The following is a 23,072-nucleotide window of genomic DNA, read 5'->3' as shown; positions in this document are numbered from 1 at the left end:
AGGAAAAAAAACAAAAAAACAAGGTGACAGCAGATGGGACGGCCCATCGACGATCATTCACCTCCATGACTTTCGCCGTCAAAGCGCACAGTGAGTCCGAAATCAGTGGTGAGCAGAACCTGCCTGGAGTTCGTGGTGATGAGTAAACCTTCCACTGGACTCAGAGGGAGTGAAACGCGCTCCCCGTTCACCTACGGCAGAAACAAAAACCTCAACTTTACAATTATCCCGCAATTCTTCTTCTGAGATTAGCTTCCTCCAACAAACGTACCACTTTTTAATCGTAAAATTCAAACTTCAAGCAAATTGACCCCCCCCCCCGCTCCCTCATAAAACTACGTTTATCCAATGAGTTTTTGTAACATTACCACTTTTCTGCTACTTTATTTCTACTGAAATGACAACTTTAATGATCAAATGTAGCCCTTTTATTCACATAAAATGACAACTTTATACACTAATTGTACCGTGTTTGTTTTGAAAACAACTACTAGATAGAAAGTGTAATGTTTTTAGGTCAATTAACACTACCTCATTAATACTTGCATTATAAGTTATCTGAAATATTGTGACGTTGCTTATGTGAAACTGCAACTTTATCTGGTAATTTGGCTACATTTTAATCCCCACCTAATATTATGAATTTATTTTCGTAAAATATTTCTGTCACTTTTCTCGTAATATTGTGACTTTAATCTTGTAAAAAATTATATATATATTTTGAATCAGGAAACTTCACTTTTTTTCCCCCAATAGAATTGTGACTTTACTTCTATAAAATTGCTAACTTATCTCATTTATCTGGTAATTTATCTGGTATTTTTGTGACTTTACCACAGTTTTCTATACTAAGATTGTATTTTAATTCTCATAAAAACACAACTTTAAATTGCAACATTACCTTGTATCTTTACAACAATTTTCTTGTATTTATTGTATTGTGATTTTAAATCTTAAGTGGCCTAATTTGGCAATTTTGGTCCCCTCTTACGATGTGAATGACATTTTCTTTTAAAACGACATCTACTCATGTAAACTTTTTTGGGCTCATTCAAGCATGACGAGGTTTAGTAAGCGAAGGAAAAAGCAAATCTGAGTGCGAGAAAATCAGCCTACCAGGACTTGCTTCCACTGCATGAAGCGTACGTTGACGCCATAGACGTCGACAAACAGCTGGTCCAGGAAGGACACCCTTGAGTATCCACCTAGTCGGATATTCTTGCCCCTGACCATCAGCGAGGGCAACGAGCTCTGTGGAGGCTGGTAGTCCGCCGTCAGGACGTACGTGTAAGGACCCTGGAAGTGGTGTGAGAAACCGTCGAAGGTTTGGTAGTGAGGATCTCCTGCAACACTGCACTTGTAGAACTCTAGAAAAAGGATTTTAGGGGGAACTGGTTACTTTGTTCTCTGAAAAATATACAACCGTTTCTTTTGTTTGACTTGATCCCCTAAAATAACAATTTTTTTTTTTTTGAAGGCATGAAAACGTGGACTCACTGGTCGGCTTGCAGTAGACATCTCCGTATCTGTTCAGGTCGCACACCGAGTTGGGATCACAGCGGTGCTCCGTGCACGTGACAAGGCCACCAAGGTTACAGTGACATTTGGAAACGCATTTTGGCGTCAGCCAGGAGTCTCCCAACTACAAAATCAAGCAAAGAGATAAAAAAACTAAAAAGAAAAATTCGATAACATTTCTACTCTCCGAATTATTTTTAAGTTTTGCTGTTGTGAAAATAGGCGAAAGAACCGCTGTGCCTTGTATTGGTCCCCCAACTTAAAAGATATACTGTACTTGTGTGACCTAAATTGTTTCCATAAATGTCAATCATTTACATTTTAAAGTTGTTTTAACTCCCCCCCCCAAAAATAATCTAACTTGTGTTTGTGCAGTTTCTTCAAATAAACTGCATGCAGAGACCAAATAATAATCAGATGCAGCTATGCTGCTTGCAGAGTAAATGTGGCATCTGTAAAGCTGAACTTCTTTTTACAGAGAAAAAAATTGTCACTATGTGACAACTTTATTCGATTAAAAATTGTTGTTTTTTTGCCAAATTAAAGTTACTCACGGCACTTTATTTTTTCCACAGCCTTTTTTTACGGCCTCATTCCAAAATAGAATGTGATGTCGTAGGTTATTTTTTAATTATTTTTCGTAAGTTTGCAAAAATTTCAGAAAAACTTCCATTTACATTGTCCTGCGGGGATAGAGTGCGGAATTTTGAGGAAAATTTTGAATTTATTTGATTTTGGAATAAGGCTATTAACATCAAACACAGTAAAAAAGAAGAGCTGGTAATATTTTAAAATTGTCTTCCCCTATAAAGTTACAATTATCTCTGGTGACTTTGTCACATTTTTTTGTAATATTGGATTTTTTTTTTTAACGAGATAAAATTGTCTAAAAATTGTTATCTGATAATTTTAGAACATTAATCTCCGAGTCTCAACATCTCATGATTACGAGTGCTCATTTAACGGCAATTTTATCAGAGAATTTGTGAAAATTTTCTCAATAATAACTCAATAATTACAACTTTCTACCTGATCAATTTCTGACTGACCAAAATCTAGTATATATATTTTTTAAATGTATCCAATAATACTGCACATTTTTATAGTAAAATTACAACTTTTTCTTCAAAATTAATTCAGATTTGTAGTTTTTTTTGTAATAATTTTGCTGTAATATAATGTATTTACCTTTTTACCTGATAAAACTCAAAATTTTATCTGATAATTTAACAAGATTGATCTTGTGCAATGACAACCTTTTACCTGATAAAATTTAGATTTAGTCTTGGTAGTTTGATGAAATTCCTCCTGTAATACTTCCACCCAATTTGTGATTATACTACATTTTTTATCTGCATCGTTTGGCATTTGCAAACTTACGTCGTGGTACTCGCCGTCGGAATCAAGGCAACCGCATTTGTCCAGTGGCACACATTTGCCGTCGCTGAGGACGAAGCCGGCATCACACTGGCAACCCTCCACGCAGCTGGTGGGCGGCAGGTGGCACGAGGTGGGGAACAGGTCCGAGCAGGTGGGAGGGCACGGAGCCGTGCAGTCCGAATAGTGGCCGTTTGGGGGGCACGGCATCGCTGCAAAAAAAACCCCAAAACAAAATAAGTTTTTGGTAATATTTATCTGCCATCTTATATTGTAACCTGACTTTTTTTTCCTGGCAATATCGTATTATAATTCCTATTCAAATGACAACTTTTTCCTTTGTGGTGAGCGAAAGTGTCTTACGGCAGAAGGTCCGGTTCCTCCAGCTGACGGTGACACCGGCGCTGCTGCAGGCCTGAGCGTAGGCCGCCACGTTGTCGCAGAGCGTGGCCTGCATGCCGTCGTATTCGCACATGTCGTACACGCAGTTCCCCGTGAAGGCTTCGGGCGGCACCAGAGCGTGGCAGGGTCGGAAACTGTCTGACAGGAGCACGGCGGCGCACTGGGAGTCGAACGCCGCCTCTTCCTCTACCGTGCAGTTGGGGTGCAAGTCGGGCCGATTGTCTGGCTTACAGCTAAAAACAGAAGAATGCCCAACAACAGAGTATTTTAATTCAAACATATCATGATGTAATTCATTTTTATAATTTATTTCAATTTATCTGGTTGAATAAAATTGCTTGGAATTCAATTGTTTATAAACGTAAAATACATAAATTAATTTTGCTCTTATAGATTGCTCTCTTGTTTGACTCTTTAATTTCTAACAGTTAATTCTGTTATTATATACAATAATAATGCAATACAGCATTATTTATGTAGCGCGTTTCACAACAGCTGGAGCGCTTTTCATTTGGTGTAATATTAATTAGTGGGAAATTAGCACACAAATTAAAAGAAATTAAAAATTAAAAGACAAAAAATGTTGATACAAATTACGGTATATAAATGTATGATTATGTGTAAAATACTATTGAAGTTATTTTTTAAGTAATGTATAAATAATCCTAAATACATTTTAACTTTTTTTTTTTTTTTTAATGTGTACGGAAAGTATTTGATTTGTATGACGGATTTGCTGACCCGGGATCGCTGTCTCCCTCAGACTTCCAGCTGTTGCCCAGTTGGATGACGTCCTTGGCGGGTTGCTTGTCTGGCTTCAAGTTGTCGTCAGACGTGTTGTGGTTGTAGTTGCCGCACATGCCGCACAGCTGACAAACAAGACAGAGACAATCAGACTTCCTCACAATTGGGGTTTAGGATTGCACAGCTCCAACTGTATCGGCCTCGAAGATTAGTACTTTACATTCTCAAAAAGAAAAGGCAATATTCTTAATATAAAAATGAGGACAGCTTGCTCCTGTCAAATGAAAATTTTAGTGTCGATACGCACCTTATTGAAGTATTGGCCGCGTACGGTGATCTCCAGGTGATGAACGCCGTCGAATTTGACTTGCAGACCAAAGTTGGTGTCCAGGAGACTGTAGGCGCCACTGGTGATCACCTTCGCTCCCGCCGCGCTAACGGAAATTGGCGTTCGTACCCGCCGACCGTTTACCAGAACTCTACGGCCCTTCTGCAGCTCAATCTGGGTGTCGTGAGGCAGGAAAACCTTGACGGAGCGGACGTACGAGGCCTCGGGTTGGCCGCGCTCCTCGTTTTTCGCCACGATCCGGAACGGTGTCACCATACTCGCGTTACACACCTGACGGAGAGATAGGAAAGGTCAGCGTCACGCCGTGCGTGCCGTCCAATGGGAGCGGAGAAAAAACGGGAGTCGTACCTCAACGAGAGTGTAAGTGCAAGTGCCCATGAAGGTGTGCATCACGCCGTCAAAAGTGTAGTAGTGAGGGTCTCCGGACACTTGGCACATTCCTTTGTCTGAGCAAATCAACAAAAAAAAATTCTCATTTTATCCACGTAAATTCAGAATAACTGCCCCCATTTTTTTTTTTTTTTTTGCAGTTTTATTCTGGTCAAAGTACATTTTTTGTTTGGACGAAGACAGGACTTTTTTACAACTTCATTGGAAATCTACCAACTTGCATGTAATTTTGCAACTGTGCTGGAACAAAGGACATTTTTTTAGGGTTAGAAAAGTTTTTTTCCTCAATATTAGTAATTTTATTGTTGTTAAGATTTTTTACTTTTCTTGTAAGAGGATAACTTTATCAGGAACGTTTCAAAATCTGTTCTCACATTGCAGCGATGCTCAAAAGCTTATTTCATGTAAAATTTAAATTTTGTTCCTTGTAATATTAGTGACTTCATTCTGGTAAAATTATTTTTGCTCAGGTGAAGGTCGTACTTCACGTTCGGTCACACCTGAACGACAGTTATTTTTTGATTTTGTGTTATTACAACTCTACTTACATGTTAACCATTTAAATTACAATGTATTTTTTTTTATATTAGCAACGTCAGTCAAGTAAAATTATGATTTAATTTGTATGGAAATTAGAACCTCACTGGTAAAATAACAAATTCAGAAACGTTACAACTTCATCCACGGAATTGGCAACAGTTCTCATAAATGTTGTTGATCTTGTAGGATTAAGATTTATGGCACAAACTGTAAAGAACTTTTTTTCTCATAAAATTGTTATTTTAATCTCGGAAAATTAGAAAGACATTACCTGTAATTTTAATAACTTTATTCTTGTGAAACCACAATTTTTTTCATGCAAGACTTTTTTTTTCACATTTCAACTATTCTTGGAAAATTTGCTTTCAAGTGAAATTTGTCTTTGCTTGTAATATTTAGCAACTTTACAATAATTATTTCTATTAATAATATTAACATCAATAATAATGTCATATTTTAGTTTATCTAAAGATGGACTTTTAGCATAATTCTACGACTATTTTTGTGGAAATTGCAACATTATTCTTGCAACAGTCCAATTTTGGTTGGGGCAAAATCCGGTCCAAATTACTACCTCAATCCTGTAAAATGTAAACGGGACGTTATTAGGAGTATGATGGCTTACCTGTGGAATGGCAGTCCAGCACTCCTTCGAGCACTTTGCACTCCTGCGCGGGGCTGCAGCGCCACGGCTCGCATGTGACGTTGTCGTTGCCGTTACACTTGCAGCGTTCCGAGCAGTCGGCTTCTGTGAACCAAGTTCCGCCGAGCGGCCTGTACTTTCCCTTGTGGTCGGTGCAGCCGCACTGGCTGAGCGGCACGCATTTGTCCCCGCTCAAAATGAGGCCGAGGTCACACATGCATCCCTCCACACACGGCTGGTCGCAGGGGCCCTCCGGGTCAGCCGGATCCTGACAGCTGGGCTGGGCGCAGGCGGACCCGCACGGGGTGTAATGACTTCCAGCAGGACATTTGAGAGCTATGTCGGGAGGCGAGATGGAACATTACTCACAAAAAGACGTAATATCAGGACTATGACCACTCTGGTAATATGACTTTACCAAAGACAATATAGTATGCTAAATTTGAGTGTTTCTCTTGTGACTTTATTCTTGTAAAAGTAGGATTGGTAATTTAAATTTATTCTTGCGAAATTCTGACTTTCTGGTAAGGTAACATTATGACTTTTTCTCATCAAAGTGACTTTATTCTTGTGATGTTAAACCAATCTGGTAACTTGACAATTTTTCCTCATAACAATGTAAATCTATTGTTGTAAAATTGTGATTATCAGGTAACTTATGACCTTTTTCTCAATGTTGTGACTTTATTCTTGTAAAACGACAACTTTGTTGTAAAGTAACTGACTTTTCTTGTAGTTTTGTTATTTTTATTTGTATAAAATTCTGTCTATTTGGGAACTTCAAAACTCTTGAAAAGTGACTATTCTCCAAATAAATCATTTTGAGAAGCGATTGAATTGTCCATTTTTAAGTGAGTGCTCGGTGACAATGGCCGACTCACGGCAGAAGGTGTTGTTCCTCCACGCGATGGCGACTCCCGCCGCGGCGCATATGTCGGCGTAAGTTTCCACCGCCTGGCACAGGGCGACGGTCTGCCCGCCCGTGGCGCACATGTCGTACACGCAGTTTTCCGAATAAGGCTGAGGGGCGACGACCGAGTGACATGGCTTGAAGATACCTGAGGCCAGATCGACAATTTTGGGGTGTTGCTTCCCACCACTTGTTTCCGAAAACATTAACGGAGAATTAAAAATAATAACAATAATTATCGGCGTTACCATTAAGATCTGCGATCATGCCGCAGCTCGTCGGCTTCTGGGCTTCCTCCTCCGCTTTCGGATCGCAGTCCTCCTGGCAGCCACAGTTGGTACAACTGGAAGAAAAGTGGAAATGACATTTACGATTTTCAATAATACAGCAAAACCCCGGCATTTCTCGAACGGTAATTCTTTTCTGCAGGACAACATAAACTGCCTAAGTACAGTTAAGTTCTATTCATCATTTAAGTTCAATCCATTACGAATAGAAAGTGTTGAGGGTGTATAAACTTACTAGGGCCTTGGGTCAGGAACCTGCCAGCTTTCTCCGAGTTCATTGGTGGTCGAAGCGGGCATCTTGTCTGGTTTCAGGTCGTCGTCTTTGGGATTTCCGTTGAAATTTCCTGTCGCCCAAAACAAGCTTGTGACCGCACTTTTCTTTTCGTAATGTTAGCAACTTTCATCCATCCATTATCCAAATTGCTTATTCTTAGAATTGGAAAAAAAATAAACATCTATTAATTTATTTATATCATATTTGTATTTTTTTGGTTTTTTTTCACAGGAATTTAGTGTTATGGCGTTCAACTTGTCTACTTTTTCAATAGGCTTCAAATTTTCCTTTTTCCCCAGACAAAAAAAACTTTTTCTTGTGGAGAGCAAAACTCTTACCACGCTGACAGTTTTGGCTGCCGCTTCAGCCTTCGTCAGAACTGTCTATTTTGAAGGTTGCCTGATCCGATCAGCTGTTTCAAAACATGTCACAGCGTGTGCGTGTGACAGCTTTGACAAAGTCTGAAGTGACCACCAAAACTGTCAGCGAGATAAGAGTTATCATGCTCAGGACCAGAAAAACATTTTTTGTCGGGAAAATAAAAACTTGAAAACCATTTTGGAATGTAGGTTGATTGGACGCTCCAAACTGTCTGTAGGTGTGAGTGTGTGCGTTCGTCATTGTGTACCCTGCGATTGGCAGGGAATTGATAAACGGTGTACCTCACCAACGTCCCAAAGACGGCTGGGATAGTCTCCGGCACGCCCACGACCCTTGTGAGGATAAGCGGCTTGGATAATGGATGGATGTTTCATAAGGAGCCCAAGTAAGAGATTCCATCCAGGCTGCACTTCCAATATTATACGTATACGGTAAATGTTCTCACCACACATTCCGCAAAGCTGTCCGTTGTAGGAAGAGGGCACGGTGACGTCGGCGTGGTGGATACCATCAAATCTCACCCGCAGGTGGAAAGACGTCTCCAGGACGACAAATTTGCCACTCAAGTAGATGTTAACGCCGCCGATCCACGCAACCGGCGGGACCACCGCCGTCCCGTTTACCTGGGGGTCAAATAAAACGCTTTACTGAGTTGGACAATAAAAGCAAAGCCGCTTTAATCGGGTTTCATTCAGAAATTGCTGATGTAAATATAAAAAATAGGTACTATTCTCATGAAATTAGACTTTTGTCTCATAATGTCTTTTTTAAAACTGTATCTAAGGGTTTTTTTTACATTTTCTTTTGCTCGTCAAATTACAACGAACATCACAACAGACTCAGGCCATCGGATCTGTTGACAATCTTTTAAAAAAACAAAACTCTTTTTGCCATCTGACCACTGGTGACAACTGACAAGAATGACATCATTTTGTAAATGTTTTTTCAGTAATCCTTTTGATCAAACCAACTGACAAACGAGGCTCCAGACAATGTTCACCTGGACAGTTCGACCCTTGCCGAGGATGACGGTCACACCGTTGACTTGGACCACGACGGCCCGGACGTAGGAAATCTTCTTGTTGCTACCTCTGTGCTCGTTCTGGGTGTCCACGCTGAAGTATGGCAAGCCGGAGGACGAAGCGTTGCAGGGCTTGGTCAGCGTGTACGAGCAGGCTCCCATGTAATGGTGGGTGCGCTTGTCAAAAGTGGTGTAGTGCGGGTCACCGGACACCGAACATATACCAGTTCCTGTTTTGTGAAAAATTACATTCAGATTTCCACAAAATTTGGATTTGTTTGTAACATTGTAAATAACCTACCCAAAGGACGGCATTGGTACTCTCCGTCGTGCAGCTGGCAGGTCTCGGTGACGGCTTTGCAGCTGCTGTCAGAACAGCGGATTACGCCTCCGTCTTGGCACGTGCACTTCTGCTTGCAGCCCTCCAAGTACCAGCCGTCGCCCACCTCGTGCACAAAAACATCTCCATTAAAGACTCCACACATGAGCTTTATTAATTTGTTTCAGTCATTCAGTATAAATGGAATTAAATGTATAAGATCAATAAATAAATGCACCATTAATTAAATAAGTGTCATCAATTAATTAATTACCAATGATAATTTGTAAAAAAAAATTTATATATTTATTTCTGTATTTAATTAATTCAATCTTTAATTCTTTATTTCTGCATTTAATTCATTATTTCATGGTCCCGCATTGCAGTGTTTCATGAATTTATCTCATCTGTCAAACTCGCCCACCAAAGATTGGTGGGCAGGTCTGAACAGCTGATTGGTTGGGCTACTCATCAAGTCAAGGCAAATCAATTCCAGGATAATAGATTGATGCCAACCGCCTCTACATTGGTTTGAATACTCAAGCAAAACCATTAAATACAAGCGCTCAATCAAGGGAGCTCATGAAAGTCGTCCGTCATCGCAGCCGCCATGCTTGCAAACACTTCAAGTCAAAGCAACGGCTTAGACAAGATTTGAGTTCGCCAGCGTTTATCCCCGCCCACTAACTTTGATGGGCGAGTTTGACAGATAAAACAAATTCATGAAACAGAGCAACACTGGACCATGAACTACTTAAATGAGAAATTATTAAATACAGAAATAATTATGTTGATTTTATTTCTTACATAGATTCATTGGTGATTTTATTTTAAATAATTACACATTTATTTATTAATTCCATACTTAATTTATAAATGAAACCTTTAATTAATGAATGACAAATTTAATTAAAAACAGGTGTGCACACTCACCGAATGGTACGTCCCAGTGGGGTCGAGGCAGCCGCAGTCTTTGCGTGAGACACACTTGTCGTCGCTGAGGACGAATCCCAGGTTGCAGGCGCAGCCCTCCACGCACGCGCCGCCGCAGCCGGGCGCTCCCACCGTGCCCAAGCACGTCTCTGGACACGAGCTCACGCACAACGAGTAGGAGCTGTTGGCGGGGCAGTCCAGGGCTGCGCGGAGAAAGTGCAAATACTGTCATGCGTACATCAGATGCTCAATAGCAACAATCAGGGGATGTACATGATGCGCAGGCCAAAAAGAGCAACTGCCGCTAATGTTAACAGCTGGCAATATTTTACCACATCTCATTGTGTTAAGGGGCTTTTTAAAAATTTTTATTATATATTTTATTGACTGAAAGTTTTTAAACATAGACAAAAACACACACACACATACATATATATACATACATACATACATACATATGTATATATATATATATATATATACACATATACATATATATACATATATATATGTATCAACCTCTCTCTCTCTTTCTCTCTCTCTCTCTCATCTAATATAATTTTATATTTTACATAATGAATACATTTTAAGGCTTAGAATTCAAATTTCTATCCTGTTATTATTGTTATCTATTTCACATACATTTTATTTGTATTTTTTTTTCAGTTGAAATAAATTTACAATGTGTATTTTAAGTTTAAATATGTTTCAAGTATGTTTTCACGTTGCGCAGTATCTCCAGCGCATCCCTTTTTAACGTCATATACATTATGAACCCTTATTGCATAAACGCTGAGACAAGACTGATGAAAACTTACGACAGAAATGGGGACTCCTCCACTGGTGGACTTTGACTCCGGCACTGTGGCAGGCCTCCGTGTAAGCTTGCAGCTGGTCACACAGAACCTGCTGCTGCCCGTTGAACCGGCACATGTCGTACACGCAGCCCTGGAAGAAGGGGGTGGGATTGACCACGCCGACGCACTCCCTGAACGATGTGAGGGAAGCGCAGATAAGACTCACACTCCATAACACAAAGCACCCAATGTGCCTGTTTACTGTAGACCAGAGTCCGACATGTAGAACTATAACGCTAATCCGATTTGAGAGCCATGCGTATGACGTGTTCTAATCTTTATGGGTGGATGCTGATAACCAAGGTCACATTTTGAACTGCAGAACTACCCCCCCCCCTCCAAAAAGAGAAATTAAAAAAAGACAACCTGACCCACAAACTCAAAATGAATAAATAAAATAAATGGCCACGATCACCAAATGGAACAAAAACGTCAACTCGACAAAATAAGCAACTCACCGGAATGGTCCAGCGGTATCATTGAGTTTTCCACATTTCTCCGGTTTGACCACCTCTGCTTCTAGTTTGGGATCGCAATCTGGGTCGGGATTGGCGCTTGGGGAACACCTGAGTAACCAAATAAGTACTGGACTAAATACATCAGCACTGTTCAGATTTTAAAAAAAGTGTGATGAGAACATGTTGCGATAATAGGCAAATGATGTCCTTAAAAAATAAATAAATGTCCAAAAATACATGAAAGAACGCTCAAGATTCATGTCGGAATGTCATGAGGAAAACATTTTGTTATAATGATATCTTATTCATCAATTTCCCGAATTATACTATTATATCTTATATACATACATGCCGTCCTCATCGTCTTCCGTCTGCCAGCTGTTGCAAAATTCGTTGACGTTTGTGACGAGGATGCCATCAGGTCTGGTGAAGTCATCGTTCGGGTTCCCGTCCAAGTCACCGCACAGACCGCACATCTGGTCTCGGTAGGAGCTGTAAAAAAAATAAATAAATAAATAAAAAGCAGGATCACAGGATGTAAACGAGTGGGGAAATGATTTTGAATTATAATCAACGATATATAAGAGGACTGGCAAAACAAAAGGTCTTTGAAAAACGTTTTCGTCAGATAAAAATCCCACTGACCAACCTGGGTACTGAGATCTGGGCAAAATGATTCCCATCCCAGCGCACTTGGAGGCCAAAGGTCGTCTGCATCGTGACGTACTGCCCGGCACGACTGATCGTCACCTTGGGAGACGGGGAGTGAGGCAGCGCCACTCGTAGGCCGTTCACCTGTGAGGATGCAGCGAGGAACATTGCGCAGTGTTGGTATTGCACAGCGGTCAATAACAATATTGCCGTTCCCTATGTATCCACTTGTGTGTCACAGAAATCTTGCTATATCCTGAAAGTCTTTGTTTTACAGTTTTTGAAAACTTACCTACTAATCAGAATGAAGGGAAAATTACATTTGTACGTAAATGAAATGTGTAAAAATGGGTGAATATTACTGCTTAACTCGTAAACACACTCTAAATGAGAAAGCCATATTTAGACGAGTGAAGGCACATAAAGCATTTTAGTGCAAAGAATTGTTGGGGCTTGACTTCCCCTTTAAAATCAAACTTAAATAAAAGCTTGACTCCTAATAGATTTGAAATATGATGACTCTCAAGTAGTCAAGCAGATGAAATTAGTGAGATTATGGCAGGAAAGATGAGGAAGACAAAGAAAAAATGAGGCAAAAGGGTGCAAGCACTTGACTGATATACAAGAAACCTAAACCAGGATTAGCGATGCAGCTGACGTCAAGAATAAAGTTGGAACGTTGTGAGAGAAAAGCAACGTGTAGAATTTGGTTGGTATTGGTGTACTTTGCTCCAGGGTGCCGTACTGACCTGGATCCTCTTGCCTTTCATCAAAGTCACGGTGATTCTGTCCACCGTGATGTAGAGTTTGCGCAGGTAGGACACTCCTGGTAGCCCTCTTTCCTCGTTCTTCCCCTCCACTGAGAACCAAGGCCCTGCTCAAAGGGACCAAAATACCAATTATTATATACAGGAGGCTACTTTTTCTTTACAAGTATGCTGCTCCTCAGAAGACTCAAACCGGAAATGGACCCTTGATCGGGGAAAAGGTAAAATAATGATATGAATCGTCGTATTTGTCCAAAAATCATCACGCTATTTAAGCCGTGACTTTAATGAATGAATGAATAATAAATGAATAAACACCTGAAATAAGACGCATTTATGAGGTTAAAAAAGTAAGGGATCGGGATAATTGGGTGGGTTATTTATTAAAATATTTGTGGAGTCCAATGTGGGAAGATAGTGATTCAATCTAAATTGAAAAGACCAATTAAAAATACGTGTCTGTAATTATTCTGACAATGATGAATACATACTGCCGCAATTTACAGAGGAGCGGTCCCGCAACTGACTGTGGTCACCACGTTACTTTGCTTGAGGACAAAAAAACAAAAACAATGAAAACATTGATGATAAAATACCACTTTTACCACATCGCTAATATTTAGATGTGCAGGATAAATATGCAGTTCAAGATGTGATTATAATTAAATTTGTTTTGTTTGACTCTATTGTCTAATTTTGTGACGCATTTCAGGTTTGAGTCTTTAAAATAAAATAAGTGTCATAAAACTCTACCACTACTACATTCCGTGGTAGCCACGTAGCATTGACACGTCAACATCAAAAGTCTGTCTGACTGTCAACCACGGATGTACGTTTGTGTGCATCGCTTTTTTTTTGGAATTCATGAAAAGTAGCAATTTTGGAGTTGCGAGGATTCAGCCCGACAGCAACAACATAAAAATATTGTCCCTACCTGTGTTGTTCCTGCAGGTTCTGGCCAGCGTGTAGGTGCAGGTGCCCATGAAACTGAAGTATCTTTTGTCAAAAGTGTTGTAGTGTGGATCTCCAGAGATGATGCAGTCTTGGGAGCCTGAACATTCCGAATGCAAGAACAAGACACGAGAGCTTGTTACATGGCATAAGGGAACATCCTATTCTGATAAGCTAATTAAGATGCCTTGTGTATGACATTTCCCAAAGTTTGCCTTGTTTACCTGCTAGTAGGACAGTTGAAGGTTACTGACCTATTGGATAGCAGCCGAGCTCTCCCTCTAGGAGTTTACACTCATGCATTAGAGGGCACTGAAATGGCTTACAGGTGACCACTTGTGCGTCACACCGACACTTCTGATTACAGTTGTCAGCATAGAACTCCTCTCCAGGCTGACATAAAAAAACACACACAATATTAGGTTTTTGAGTGCATTTCAAAGTATGAGAGAACAACTTTTCTAGATCTCAGTACCTGATAATATTGGCCGTCGGTATGTTTGCAGCCACATAAAGTGTTGGTGACACATTTGCCAGCACTCAGGATGTATCCGGGATCACACACACAGGACTCGCTGCACGGTCCGCCGCATGAGGGGGGTCTGCCCGAACACGTCTCCGGACAGGGGTCCGCACAGGAATTGTAGTGGCTGTTGGGGGGGCAGCTCAACGCTAACGAAACGAGAGAGGATTTTCAAGTAGTAGTATGTCTCAGTATCAAAATGTGGGATTTATTACAAAGCAAAACTGATTGATCTCTTTGCTGTCTGTAAGCCCAAGCTTCAAAACAAACATGGTGAAGCGGCATTTAGTTGTTATGCTGCACGCAAATTGAATAATTTGACATTGGAAGTGAAGTCAGCCACAAGTATTAAGGCTTTTAAATCCTGACTACAAACTAGGGTTTTTTTCACCCTCCATTTCTTAAGTGTTTTAAGCATTTTTAAAATTATTCTATGGTCTTTAATTTCACAAATTTAAATAGTTCCTTTGCTTTTAAAAAGTGTTGAAATCTTTTGGTCGTAAATGTGCCAAAATGTCAAAATACTTTCTTTTAGGAATTTTAATAAGCTACTCTTGTTCTCATCACGCTTGTTTTGTTTGTTCATGCTGTCAGATTTTGCTTTTGGGGCTGTGAAGCACATTGAGTTCGAAATGTACAACAGAAAGTGGCCTTGCCCTTTTTTATGGCTGATGGAGAATCACACACCATAGTTCAGTGTCTCCCTAGTCTTTACTAAGCCAAGGTCCTCACCAAAAAAACAAAAAAAAAAGTAAAATTCATACAGTTCAGTGCTACTTACGACAGAAGGTTTCGTTCCTCCATGGTCCGATGTTGACCTCACGGCCCTGGCACTCATTGACGTAGGGTTCAATGGCTTCGCAAAGAACGTGCTTGGCACCATCCAATGCGCAAAGGTCAAAGACACAATCCTGGAAGTAATTCTAAACACACACACACATTTGAAACTTCCCACCATAATCCTGCCAAATTTTTAGATCTCAGTTGGTGTGACTTACATTAGGGTTGACTTTGGGATGGCAAACAGCAAAAGGACCATTCTTGTCCAGCAGCAAGCCACAATAAGCAGAGCTCTCATAGAGACTCTCCTCTTCTTCATTACATCCCGGATCGGTGGTGTTGGGTTTGTTACACCTGTTGCAACAAGGGCAATGTTTCACCTCCTCCAAATTGGATTGTTGTGAAGTGAACTGCTGTTTTCAGTACTCACTTTGGATCAGTGTTCCAGCTGTGTCCAAACTCATTGAAATCGCTGGTCAATGAGCCATTCGGCCGGCGGAAGTCGTCCCTGGAATCTCCATTGTAATTTCCACACAGTCCACAGAGGACATTCTTGTAGCTGCGGGTGACGCGTTTATAAGATTCATTCTTCCAGAACTTCAAAAGCAACTATTCAAATTTCACCTTGTCCAGTTTGTACTCACTCGCTTATCACTTTGATGTCCATAAAGTGGTTGCCGTCATAGCGCACAACCACACCGAAATCCATAGAAACAGTGTAGAGCATTCCAGATTTGAAAACAGAAACACCCGGAGCCGGAGTAACAGGCAGGTTCACTTTGGACGCATTCACCTGAATGAGGAAAAGTAGATTAGCGCACAAGTGTGAGCAAGTACAGAGAATGAATTGGTTTGAAAACTCAAAACCAAGTGTATTCACTTACAAGCACCGAGCCACCTTTGAGGATGGAGACCTTGACTTTGTGTATATCCACGTGTACGCTTTTCACATAGGAGATGTAGGGATTATTATAGCGATTCTCGTTGTCGGCGTACACCGCAAAGTTTGGTGAAGCAGTTGCACTGCAAACGCCGGACATCAAGTAGCTGCAGTTGCCCATGAAACTGTAATGGCGCTTGTCAAAGGTCGTGTAGTGTGGATCACTCGTGGCACTGCATGTGGACATGCCTACGCAGAATCACCAAAGGTCCAAGACCATCAGGGGTGAGATACCAATTTACTTTTCTACAATTTCTGGGCAGTATACCTTTCGGGTAGCATCCTGGTACGCCGTTAGCCTCGCGACACTCTTCAGTGGGATCACAAGAGCTATTCACGCATTCAAAAGTATAGTTCCCTGCACAGCGACACACCTTGGAGCAGTCGTCCGCATACATGATATGTCCAGGCTAAAACGACACAACAGCGATTCACTTTGTAGAGGATGCTACTCAGATTTTTTTGCTCTGAACATATTAGTAGCTTTACTGACCTCGTAATAGTTATTGTTGTGATCCAGGCAACCGCATTTCTCCAGTGGCACGCAGTGTTTCCGCTTTAAGACATACCCTGGTTTGCAAAAGCAGCCGGTGATACAGTCTCCGCTGCAGTTGGTGGACGGTTTCATGCAGGTGGGAATGCAAGCTGGGCCACATTCGATGTATTCTGCATTTGGAGGGCACTGAACTACATGGTTAGGGGGAAGAGAAGGATTGATTTAGTTGCTATTGAGGAGCTGCTGTATTAGCCTTTTAAAAAGATACCATACCTGGCTTTGGTGTCGTCGGCCTTGGAGTTGTTGGTCTGGGTGTTGTTGTATCTAAAATGTAAGAGACATTCATTTAAATTTAATCTAACAAAGATTTCTTGACTATGGTTCAATGAAGGAGAAAGGTTGAAAGGACGGGAGCTCACTTGTGGGATAGCAGCCCAGCTCTCCCCCCTGGACTTGACACTCGTGCATTGGGGGGCATTGAGATGCCTGACATGTAACCAAGGGTGCGTCACAACGACACTTCAGATTGCAGTTCTCGACGTAGAACTCCTCTCCAGGCTGACGGACATACACAGTTGATTTATCGGTTTCGGTGTACAGTGGAACCTCGGTTCTCGACCATAATCCGTTCCTGAACCCTGTTCGAAAAGCGAATTGTTCGAACACCGAAACCATTCCTTTGCTGCTTGCACTGACTTTCTTTGGAGGCATGATTAGGGGCTAAAACACTTTGTACACCTATATAAAACGCGAGAGCAAAACGCAGCACGTCCGCACGCGACAAGAGTTGGTCACAAAGAGAGCAAGAGAGCGATCTACACCCGTACGCCGCTCAGCATCCCACCCTCGCGTATGCACTCATGCGTCGTACCGGCGTTCGAACTCCGATGTTTGCTCGAACTGCGAAGCAAGAATATCTCTATTTTTTTGTTCGGACTCCGATTTGTTCGAACTCAGAGTAGTTCGAGAACCGAGGTTCCACTGTATTTCACAGTCCGAATGTACAGTTGCTCGTCCATCTCACAGTACCTGATAATATTGGCCATTGGTGTGTTTGCAGCCACACGAAGAGTTGGTGACACATTTGCCAGCACTCAGGATGTAGCCCGGATCACACACACAGGACTCGCTGCACGGTCCGCTGCAGGAGGGGGGTCTGCCCGAACACGTCTCTTGACAGGGGTCCGCACAGGAATCGTAGTGGCTGTTGGGGGGGCAGCTCAAAGCTAACGAAACGAGAGAGGAATTTCAAGTATGAGTATTTCTCAACATCAAAATGAAGGATTTAATACAAAGCAAAACAAATTGATCTCTTTGCTGTCTGTAAGCCCAAATTTCAAAGCAAACATGGCTCAAGCAGTCATCCCCTCCTGCTTGAAAACTTCCACCATAATTCCTGTCCCCAAAAAGTCACCCACAGTCCACCTGAATGACTACCGTCCTGTTGCTCTCACACCAGACATCATGAAGTGCTTCGAGAGGCTGGTTCTCCAGCACATCAGGGACTCCCATCCTCCCACACTAGACCCCTACCAGTTTGCATACCGGGCTAACAGATCCACTGAGGACGCCATCGACACTGCTCCGCATGTTGAGCTGGGCCATCTGGAACAACGGCAGGGCTATGCCAGGATGCTCTTTGTGGACTACAGCTCGGCATTCAACACGATCATCTCAGACATCCTCATCACCAAACTGGACATTCTCGGCCTCCCTGCCCTCACACGCATCTGGATTAAGGACTATCTGACCAACAGACCCCAGACTGTGATGCTCGGCCCCTACACGTCCTCCACCCGAACCCTGAGCACCGGGTCCCCTCAAGGATGCGTGCTGAGCGCTCTCCTGTACGCCCTCTACACCAATGAAGGCAGCCCGGCCAACGGAAACAACACCATCGTCAAATTTGCTGACGATACGACCGTGGTCGGTCTGATCTCAAAAGGTGACGAGACAGTTTACAGGGAGGAGGTCCAGAGATTAACGGCTTGATGTGAGGACAACAGACTACAGCTCAACATTGCAAAAACAAAGGAGATTGTCATCGACTTCAGGAGGCAGAGGGACTGTGCCACCCCGCCTCTACATCAAAGGTGTGTGTGTGGAGAGGGTCCACACATTCAAGTTCCTGGGAGTACAGATCTCCAATGACCTCTCCTGGACACAAAACACCACAGCAGTGATTAAAAAGGTCCACCAGCGTCTGCACTTCCTGAGTATCCTCAGGAAATTCAACTAGGACAAGAAGCTGCTGCTGGCCTTCTACCACTCATCCATCGAGAGCCTGCTGACGTACTGTGTCTCTACCTGGTACAGCAGCGGCACTGAGGCAGACAGAGTGAGGCTCCAGAGGACGGTCAAAACAGCGCAGAGGATTATTGGCTGGCCTCTCCCCTCCCTGTCGGACGTCTACACCACCCGGTGCCTCAGCAGGGCTCCCAATATCGTCAAAGACAATACTCACCCGAACTCACACCTGTTCAACCTGTTGCCCTCGGGCAGGCGCTACAGGTGCATCAAATCAAGGACAAACAGACTGAGAAACAGTTTCTTTCCAAGAGCCATCTCCATACTGAACTCTCACTAACACACACACACACACACAACCACCCTTACCTTGCAGAACAGCGACATGATGTGTTTTTGTTTATCGTATTTATTTTCCATTTCATTATTTATTCTCTAATTAATGTAATTTATATATTTAATTAAATTATTGTTGTATTGCACTGGAGAGGGGAGCTTTCTAAACTCGTTGCACACTGTACAATGACAATAAAAGGATTTCTGATTCTGATTCTGCTGTCTGTCAGCCCAAGTTTCAAAGCAAACATGGTAAAGTGGCAATTAGTTGTTATGCTGCACGCAAATTGAATAATTTGACATTGGAAGTGAAGTCAGCCACAAGTATTAAGGCTTTTAAATCCTGACTACAAACTACGTTTTTTTTCACCCTCCATTTCTTAAGTGTTTTAAGCATTTTTAAAATTATTCTATGGTCTTTAATTTCACAAATTTAAATGGTTCCTTTGCTTTTAAAATGAGTTTATATCTTTTGGTTGTAAATGTGCCTAAATGTCTATATACTTTCTTTTAGGAATTTGCCCTTTTCAATGGCTGTTGGAGAAACACACACCATAATTCAGTGTTTCCCTAGTTTTTACTGAGACAAGGTGCATATTTTACCACCCAAAATATAAAAAATAAAATTAAAAAAATGAAAAGTCTTACAGTTCAGTGCTACTTACGACAGAAGGTTTCGTTCCTCCATGGTCCGATGTTGACCTCACGGCCCTGGCACTCATTGACGTAGGGTTCAATGGCTTCGCAAAGAACGTGCTTGGCACCATCCAATGCGCAAAGGTCAAAGACACAATCCTGGAAGTAATTCTAAACACACACACACATTTGAAACTTCCCACCATAATCCTGCCAAATTTTGAGATCTCAGTTGATGTGACTTACATTAGGGTTGACTTTGGGATGGCACGCAGCAAAAGGACCATTCTTGTCCAGCAGCAAGCCACAATAAGCAGAGCTCTCATAGAGACTCTCCTCTTCTTCATTACATCCCGGATCGGTGGTGTTGGGTTTGTTACACCTGTTGCAACAAGGGCAATGTTTCACCTCCTCCAAATTGGATTGTTGTGAAGTGAACTGCTGTTTTCAGTACTCACTTTGGATCAGTGTTCCAGCTGTGTCCAAACTCATTGAAATCGCTGGTCAATGAGCCATTCGGCCGGCGGAAGTCGTCCCTGGAATCTCCATTGTAATTTCCACACAGTCCACAGAGGACATTCTTGTAGCTGCGGGTGACGCGTTTATAAGATTCATTCTTCCAGAACTTCAAAAGCAACTATTCAAATTTCACCTTGTCCAGTTTGTACTCACTCGCTTATCACTTTGATGTCCATAAAGTGGTTGCCGTCATAGCGCACAACCACACCGAAATCCATAGAAACAGTGTAGAGCATTCCAGATTTGAAAACAGAAACACCCGGAGCCGGAGTAACAGGCAGGTTCACTTTGGACGCATTCACCTGAATGAGGAAAAGTAGATTAGCGCACAAGTGTGAGCAAGTACAGAGAATGAATTGGTTTGAAAACTCAAAACCAAGTGTATTCACTTACAAGCACCGAGCCACCTTTGAGGATGGAGACCTTGACTTTGTGTATATCCACGTGTACGCTTTTCACATAGGAGATGTAGGGATTATTATAGCGATTCTCGTTGTCGGCGTACACCGCAAAGTTTGGTGAAGCAGTTGCACTGCAAACGCCGGACATCAAGTAGCTGCAGTTGCCCATGAAACTGTAATGGCGCTTGTCAAAGGTCGTGTAGTGTGGATCACTCGTGGCACTGCATGTGGACATGCCTACGCAGAATCACCAAAGGTCCAAGACCATCAGGGGTGAGATACCAATTTACTTTTCTACAATTTCTGGGCAGTATACCTTTCGGGTAGCATCCTGGTACGCCGTTAGCCTCGCGACACTCTTCAGTGGGATCACAAGAGCTATTCACGCATTCAAAAGTATAGTTCCCTGCACAGCGACACACCTTGGAGCAGTCGTCCGCATACATGATATGTCCAGGCTAAAACGACACAACAGCGATTCACTTTGTAGAGGATGCTACTCAGATTTTTTTGCTCTGAACATATTAGTAGCTTTACTGACCTCGTAATAGTTATTGTTGTGATCCAGGCAACCGCATTTCTCCAGTGGCACGCAGTGTTTCCGCTTTAAGACATACCCTGGTTTGCAAAAGCAGCCGGTGATACAGTCTCCGCTGCAGTTGGTGGACGGTTTCATGCAGGTGGGAATGCAAGCTGGGCCACATTCAATGTATTCTGCATTTGGAGGGCACTGAACTACATGGTTAGGGGGAAGAGAAGGATTGATTTAGTTGCTATTGAGGAGCTGCTGTATTAGCCTTTTAAAAAGATACCATACCTGGCTTTGGTGTCGTCGGCCTTGGAGTTGTTGGTCTGGGTGTTGTTGTATCTAAAATGTAAGAGACATTCATTTAAATTTAATCTAACAAAGATTTCTTGACTATGGTTCAATGAAGGAGAAAGGTTGAAAGGACGGGAGCTCACTTGTGGGATAGCAGCCCAGCTCTCCCCCCTGGACTTGACACTCGTGCATTGGGGGGCATTGAGATGCCTGACATGTAACCAAGGGTGCGTCACAACGACACTTCAGATTGCAGTTCTCGACGTAGAACTCCTCTCCAGGCTGACGGACATACACAGTTGATTTATCGGTTTCGGTGTACAGTGGAACCTCGGTTCTCGACCATAATCCGTTCCTGAACCCTGTTCGAAAAGCGAATTGTTCGAACACCGAAACCATTCCTTTGCTGCTTGCACTGACTTTCTTTGGAGGCATGATTAGGGGCTAAAACACTTTGTACACCTATATAAAACGCGAGAGCAAAACGCAGCACGTCCGCACGCGACAAGAGTTGGTCACAAAGAGAGCAAGAGAGCGATCTACACCCGTACGCCGCTCAGCATCCCACCCTCGCGTATGCACTCATGCGTCGTACCGGCGTTCGAACTCCGATGTTTGCTCGAACTGCGAAGCAAGAATATCTCTATTTTTTTGTTCGGACTCCGATTTGTTCGAACTCAGAGTAGTTCGAGAACCGAGGTTCCACTGTATTTCACAGTCCGAATGTACAGTTGCTCGTCCATCTCACAGTACCTGATAATATTGGCCATTGGTGTGTTTGCAGCCACACGAAGAGTTGGTGACACATTTGCCAGCACTCAGGATGTAGCCGGGATCACACACACAGGACTCGCTGCACGGTCCGCTGCAGGAGGGGGGTCTGCCCGAACACGTCTCTTGACAGGGGTCCGCACAGGAATCGTAGTGGCTGTTGGGGGGGCAGCTCAAAGCTAACGAAACGAGAGAGGAATTTCAAGTATGAGTATTTCTCAACATCAAAATGAAGGATTTAATACAAAGCAAAACAAATTGATCTCTTTGCTGTCTGTAAGCCCAAATTTCAAAGCAAACATGGCTCAAGCAGTCATCCCCTCCTGCTTGAAAACTTCCACCATAATTCCTGTCCCCAAAAAGTCACCCACAGTCCACCTGAATGACTACCGTCCTGTTGCTCTCACACCAGACATCATGAAGTGCTTCGAGAGGCTGGTTCTCCAGCACATCAGGGACTCCCATCCTCCCACACTAGACCCCTACCAGTTTGCATACCGGGCTAACAGATCCACTGAGGACGCCATCGACACTGCTCCGCATGTTGAGCTGGGCCATCTGGAACAACGGCAGGGCTATGCCAGGATGCTCTTTGTGGACTACAGCTCGGCATTCAACACGATCATCTCAGACATCCTCATCACCAAACTGGACATTCTCGGCCTCCCTGCCCTCACACGCATCTGGATTAAGGACTATCTGACCAACAGACCCCAGACTGTGATGCTCGGCCCCTACACGTCCTCCACCCGAACCCTGAGCACCGGGTCCCCTCAAGGATGCGTGCTGAGCGCTCTCCTGTACGCCCTCTACACCAATGAAGGCAGCCCG

The 23,072-nt window shown here is 42.7% G+C and overlaps 1 protein-coding gene across 1 annotated transcript in view; it reads right to left on the bottom strand.

Moving 5' to 3' along the window:
* Positions 1–23,072, bottom strand: part of zanl (zonadhesin, like) — a 47,255-nt gene that overhangs the window by 4,379 nt on the left and 19,804 nt on the right. Inside the window, 44 exon segments of the mRNA XM_088293506.1 lie at positions 62–191; positions 1,117–1,367; positions 1,498–1,642; positions 2,899–3,107; positions 3,259–3,530; positions 4,039–4,166; positions 4,349–4,660; positions 4,739–4,836; positions 5,946–6,299; positions 6,845–7,021; positions 7,122–7,216; positions 7,396–7,504; positions 8,261–8,438; positions 8,816–9,066; positions 9,138–9,282; positions 10,089–10,291; positions 10,907–11,076; positions 11,404–11,511; positions 11,752–11,895; positions 12,053–12,198; positions 12,804–12,928; positions 13,756–13,872; positions 14,027–14,165; positions 14,248–14,444; positions 15,077–15,218; positions 15,294–15,429; positions 15,506–15,634; positions 15,720–15,868; positions 15,960–16,204; positions 16,284–16,425; positions 16,509–16,743; positions 16,745–16,835; positions 16,931–17,069; positions 17,541–17,737; positions 19,760–19,901; positions 19,977–20,112; positions 20,189–20,317; positions 20,403–20,551; positions 20,643–20,887; positions 20,967–21,108; positions 21,192–21,385; positions 21,468–21,518; positions 21,614–21,752; positions 22,224–22,420. Coding sequence (XP_088149632.1) covers positions 62–191; positions 1,117–1,367; positions 1,498–1,642; positions 2,899–3,107; positions 3,259–3,530; positions 4,039–4,166; positions 4,349–4,660; positions 4,739–4,836; positions 5,946–6,299; positions 6,845–7,021; positions 7,122–7,216; positions 7,396–7,504; positions 8,261–8,438; positions 8,816–9,066; positions 9,138–9,282; positions 10,089–10,291; positions 10,907–11,076; positions 11,404–11,511; positions 11,752–11,895; positions 12,053–12,198; positions 12,804–12,928; positions 13,756–13,872; positions 14,027–14,165; positions 14,248–14,444; positions 15,077–15,218; positions 15,294–15,429; positions 15,506–15,634; positions 15,720–15,868; positions 15,960–16,204; positions 16,284–16,425; positions 16,509–16,743; positions 16,745–16,835; positions 16,931–17,069; positions 17,541–17,737; positions 19,760–19,901; positions 19,977–20,112; positions 20,189–20,317; positions 20,403–20,551; positions 20,643–20,887; positions 20,967–21,108; positions 21,192–21,385; positions 21,468–21,518; positions 21,614–21,752; positions 22,224–22,420 — 7,332 coding nt within the window.

This window comes from Idiotropiscis lumnitzeri, chromosome 4 (assembly GCF_059441095.1).
Source record: "Idiotropiscis lumnitzeri isolate Australia: NSW breed Sydney's pygmy pipehorse chromosome 4, RoL_Ilum_1.0, whole genome shotgun sequence".
NCBI classification, from domain to species: Eukaryota; Metazoa; Chordata; class Actinopteri; order Syngnathiformes; family Syngnathidae; genus Idiotropiscis; species Idiotropiscis lumnitzeri.
This window is presented reverse-complemented; position numbering and strand designations above follow the sequence as displayed.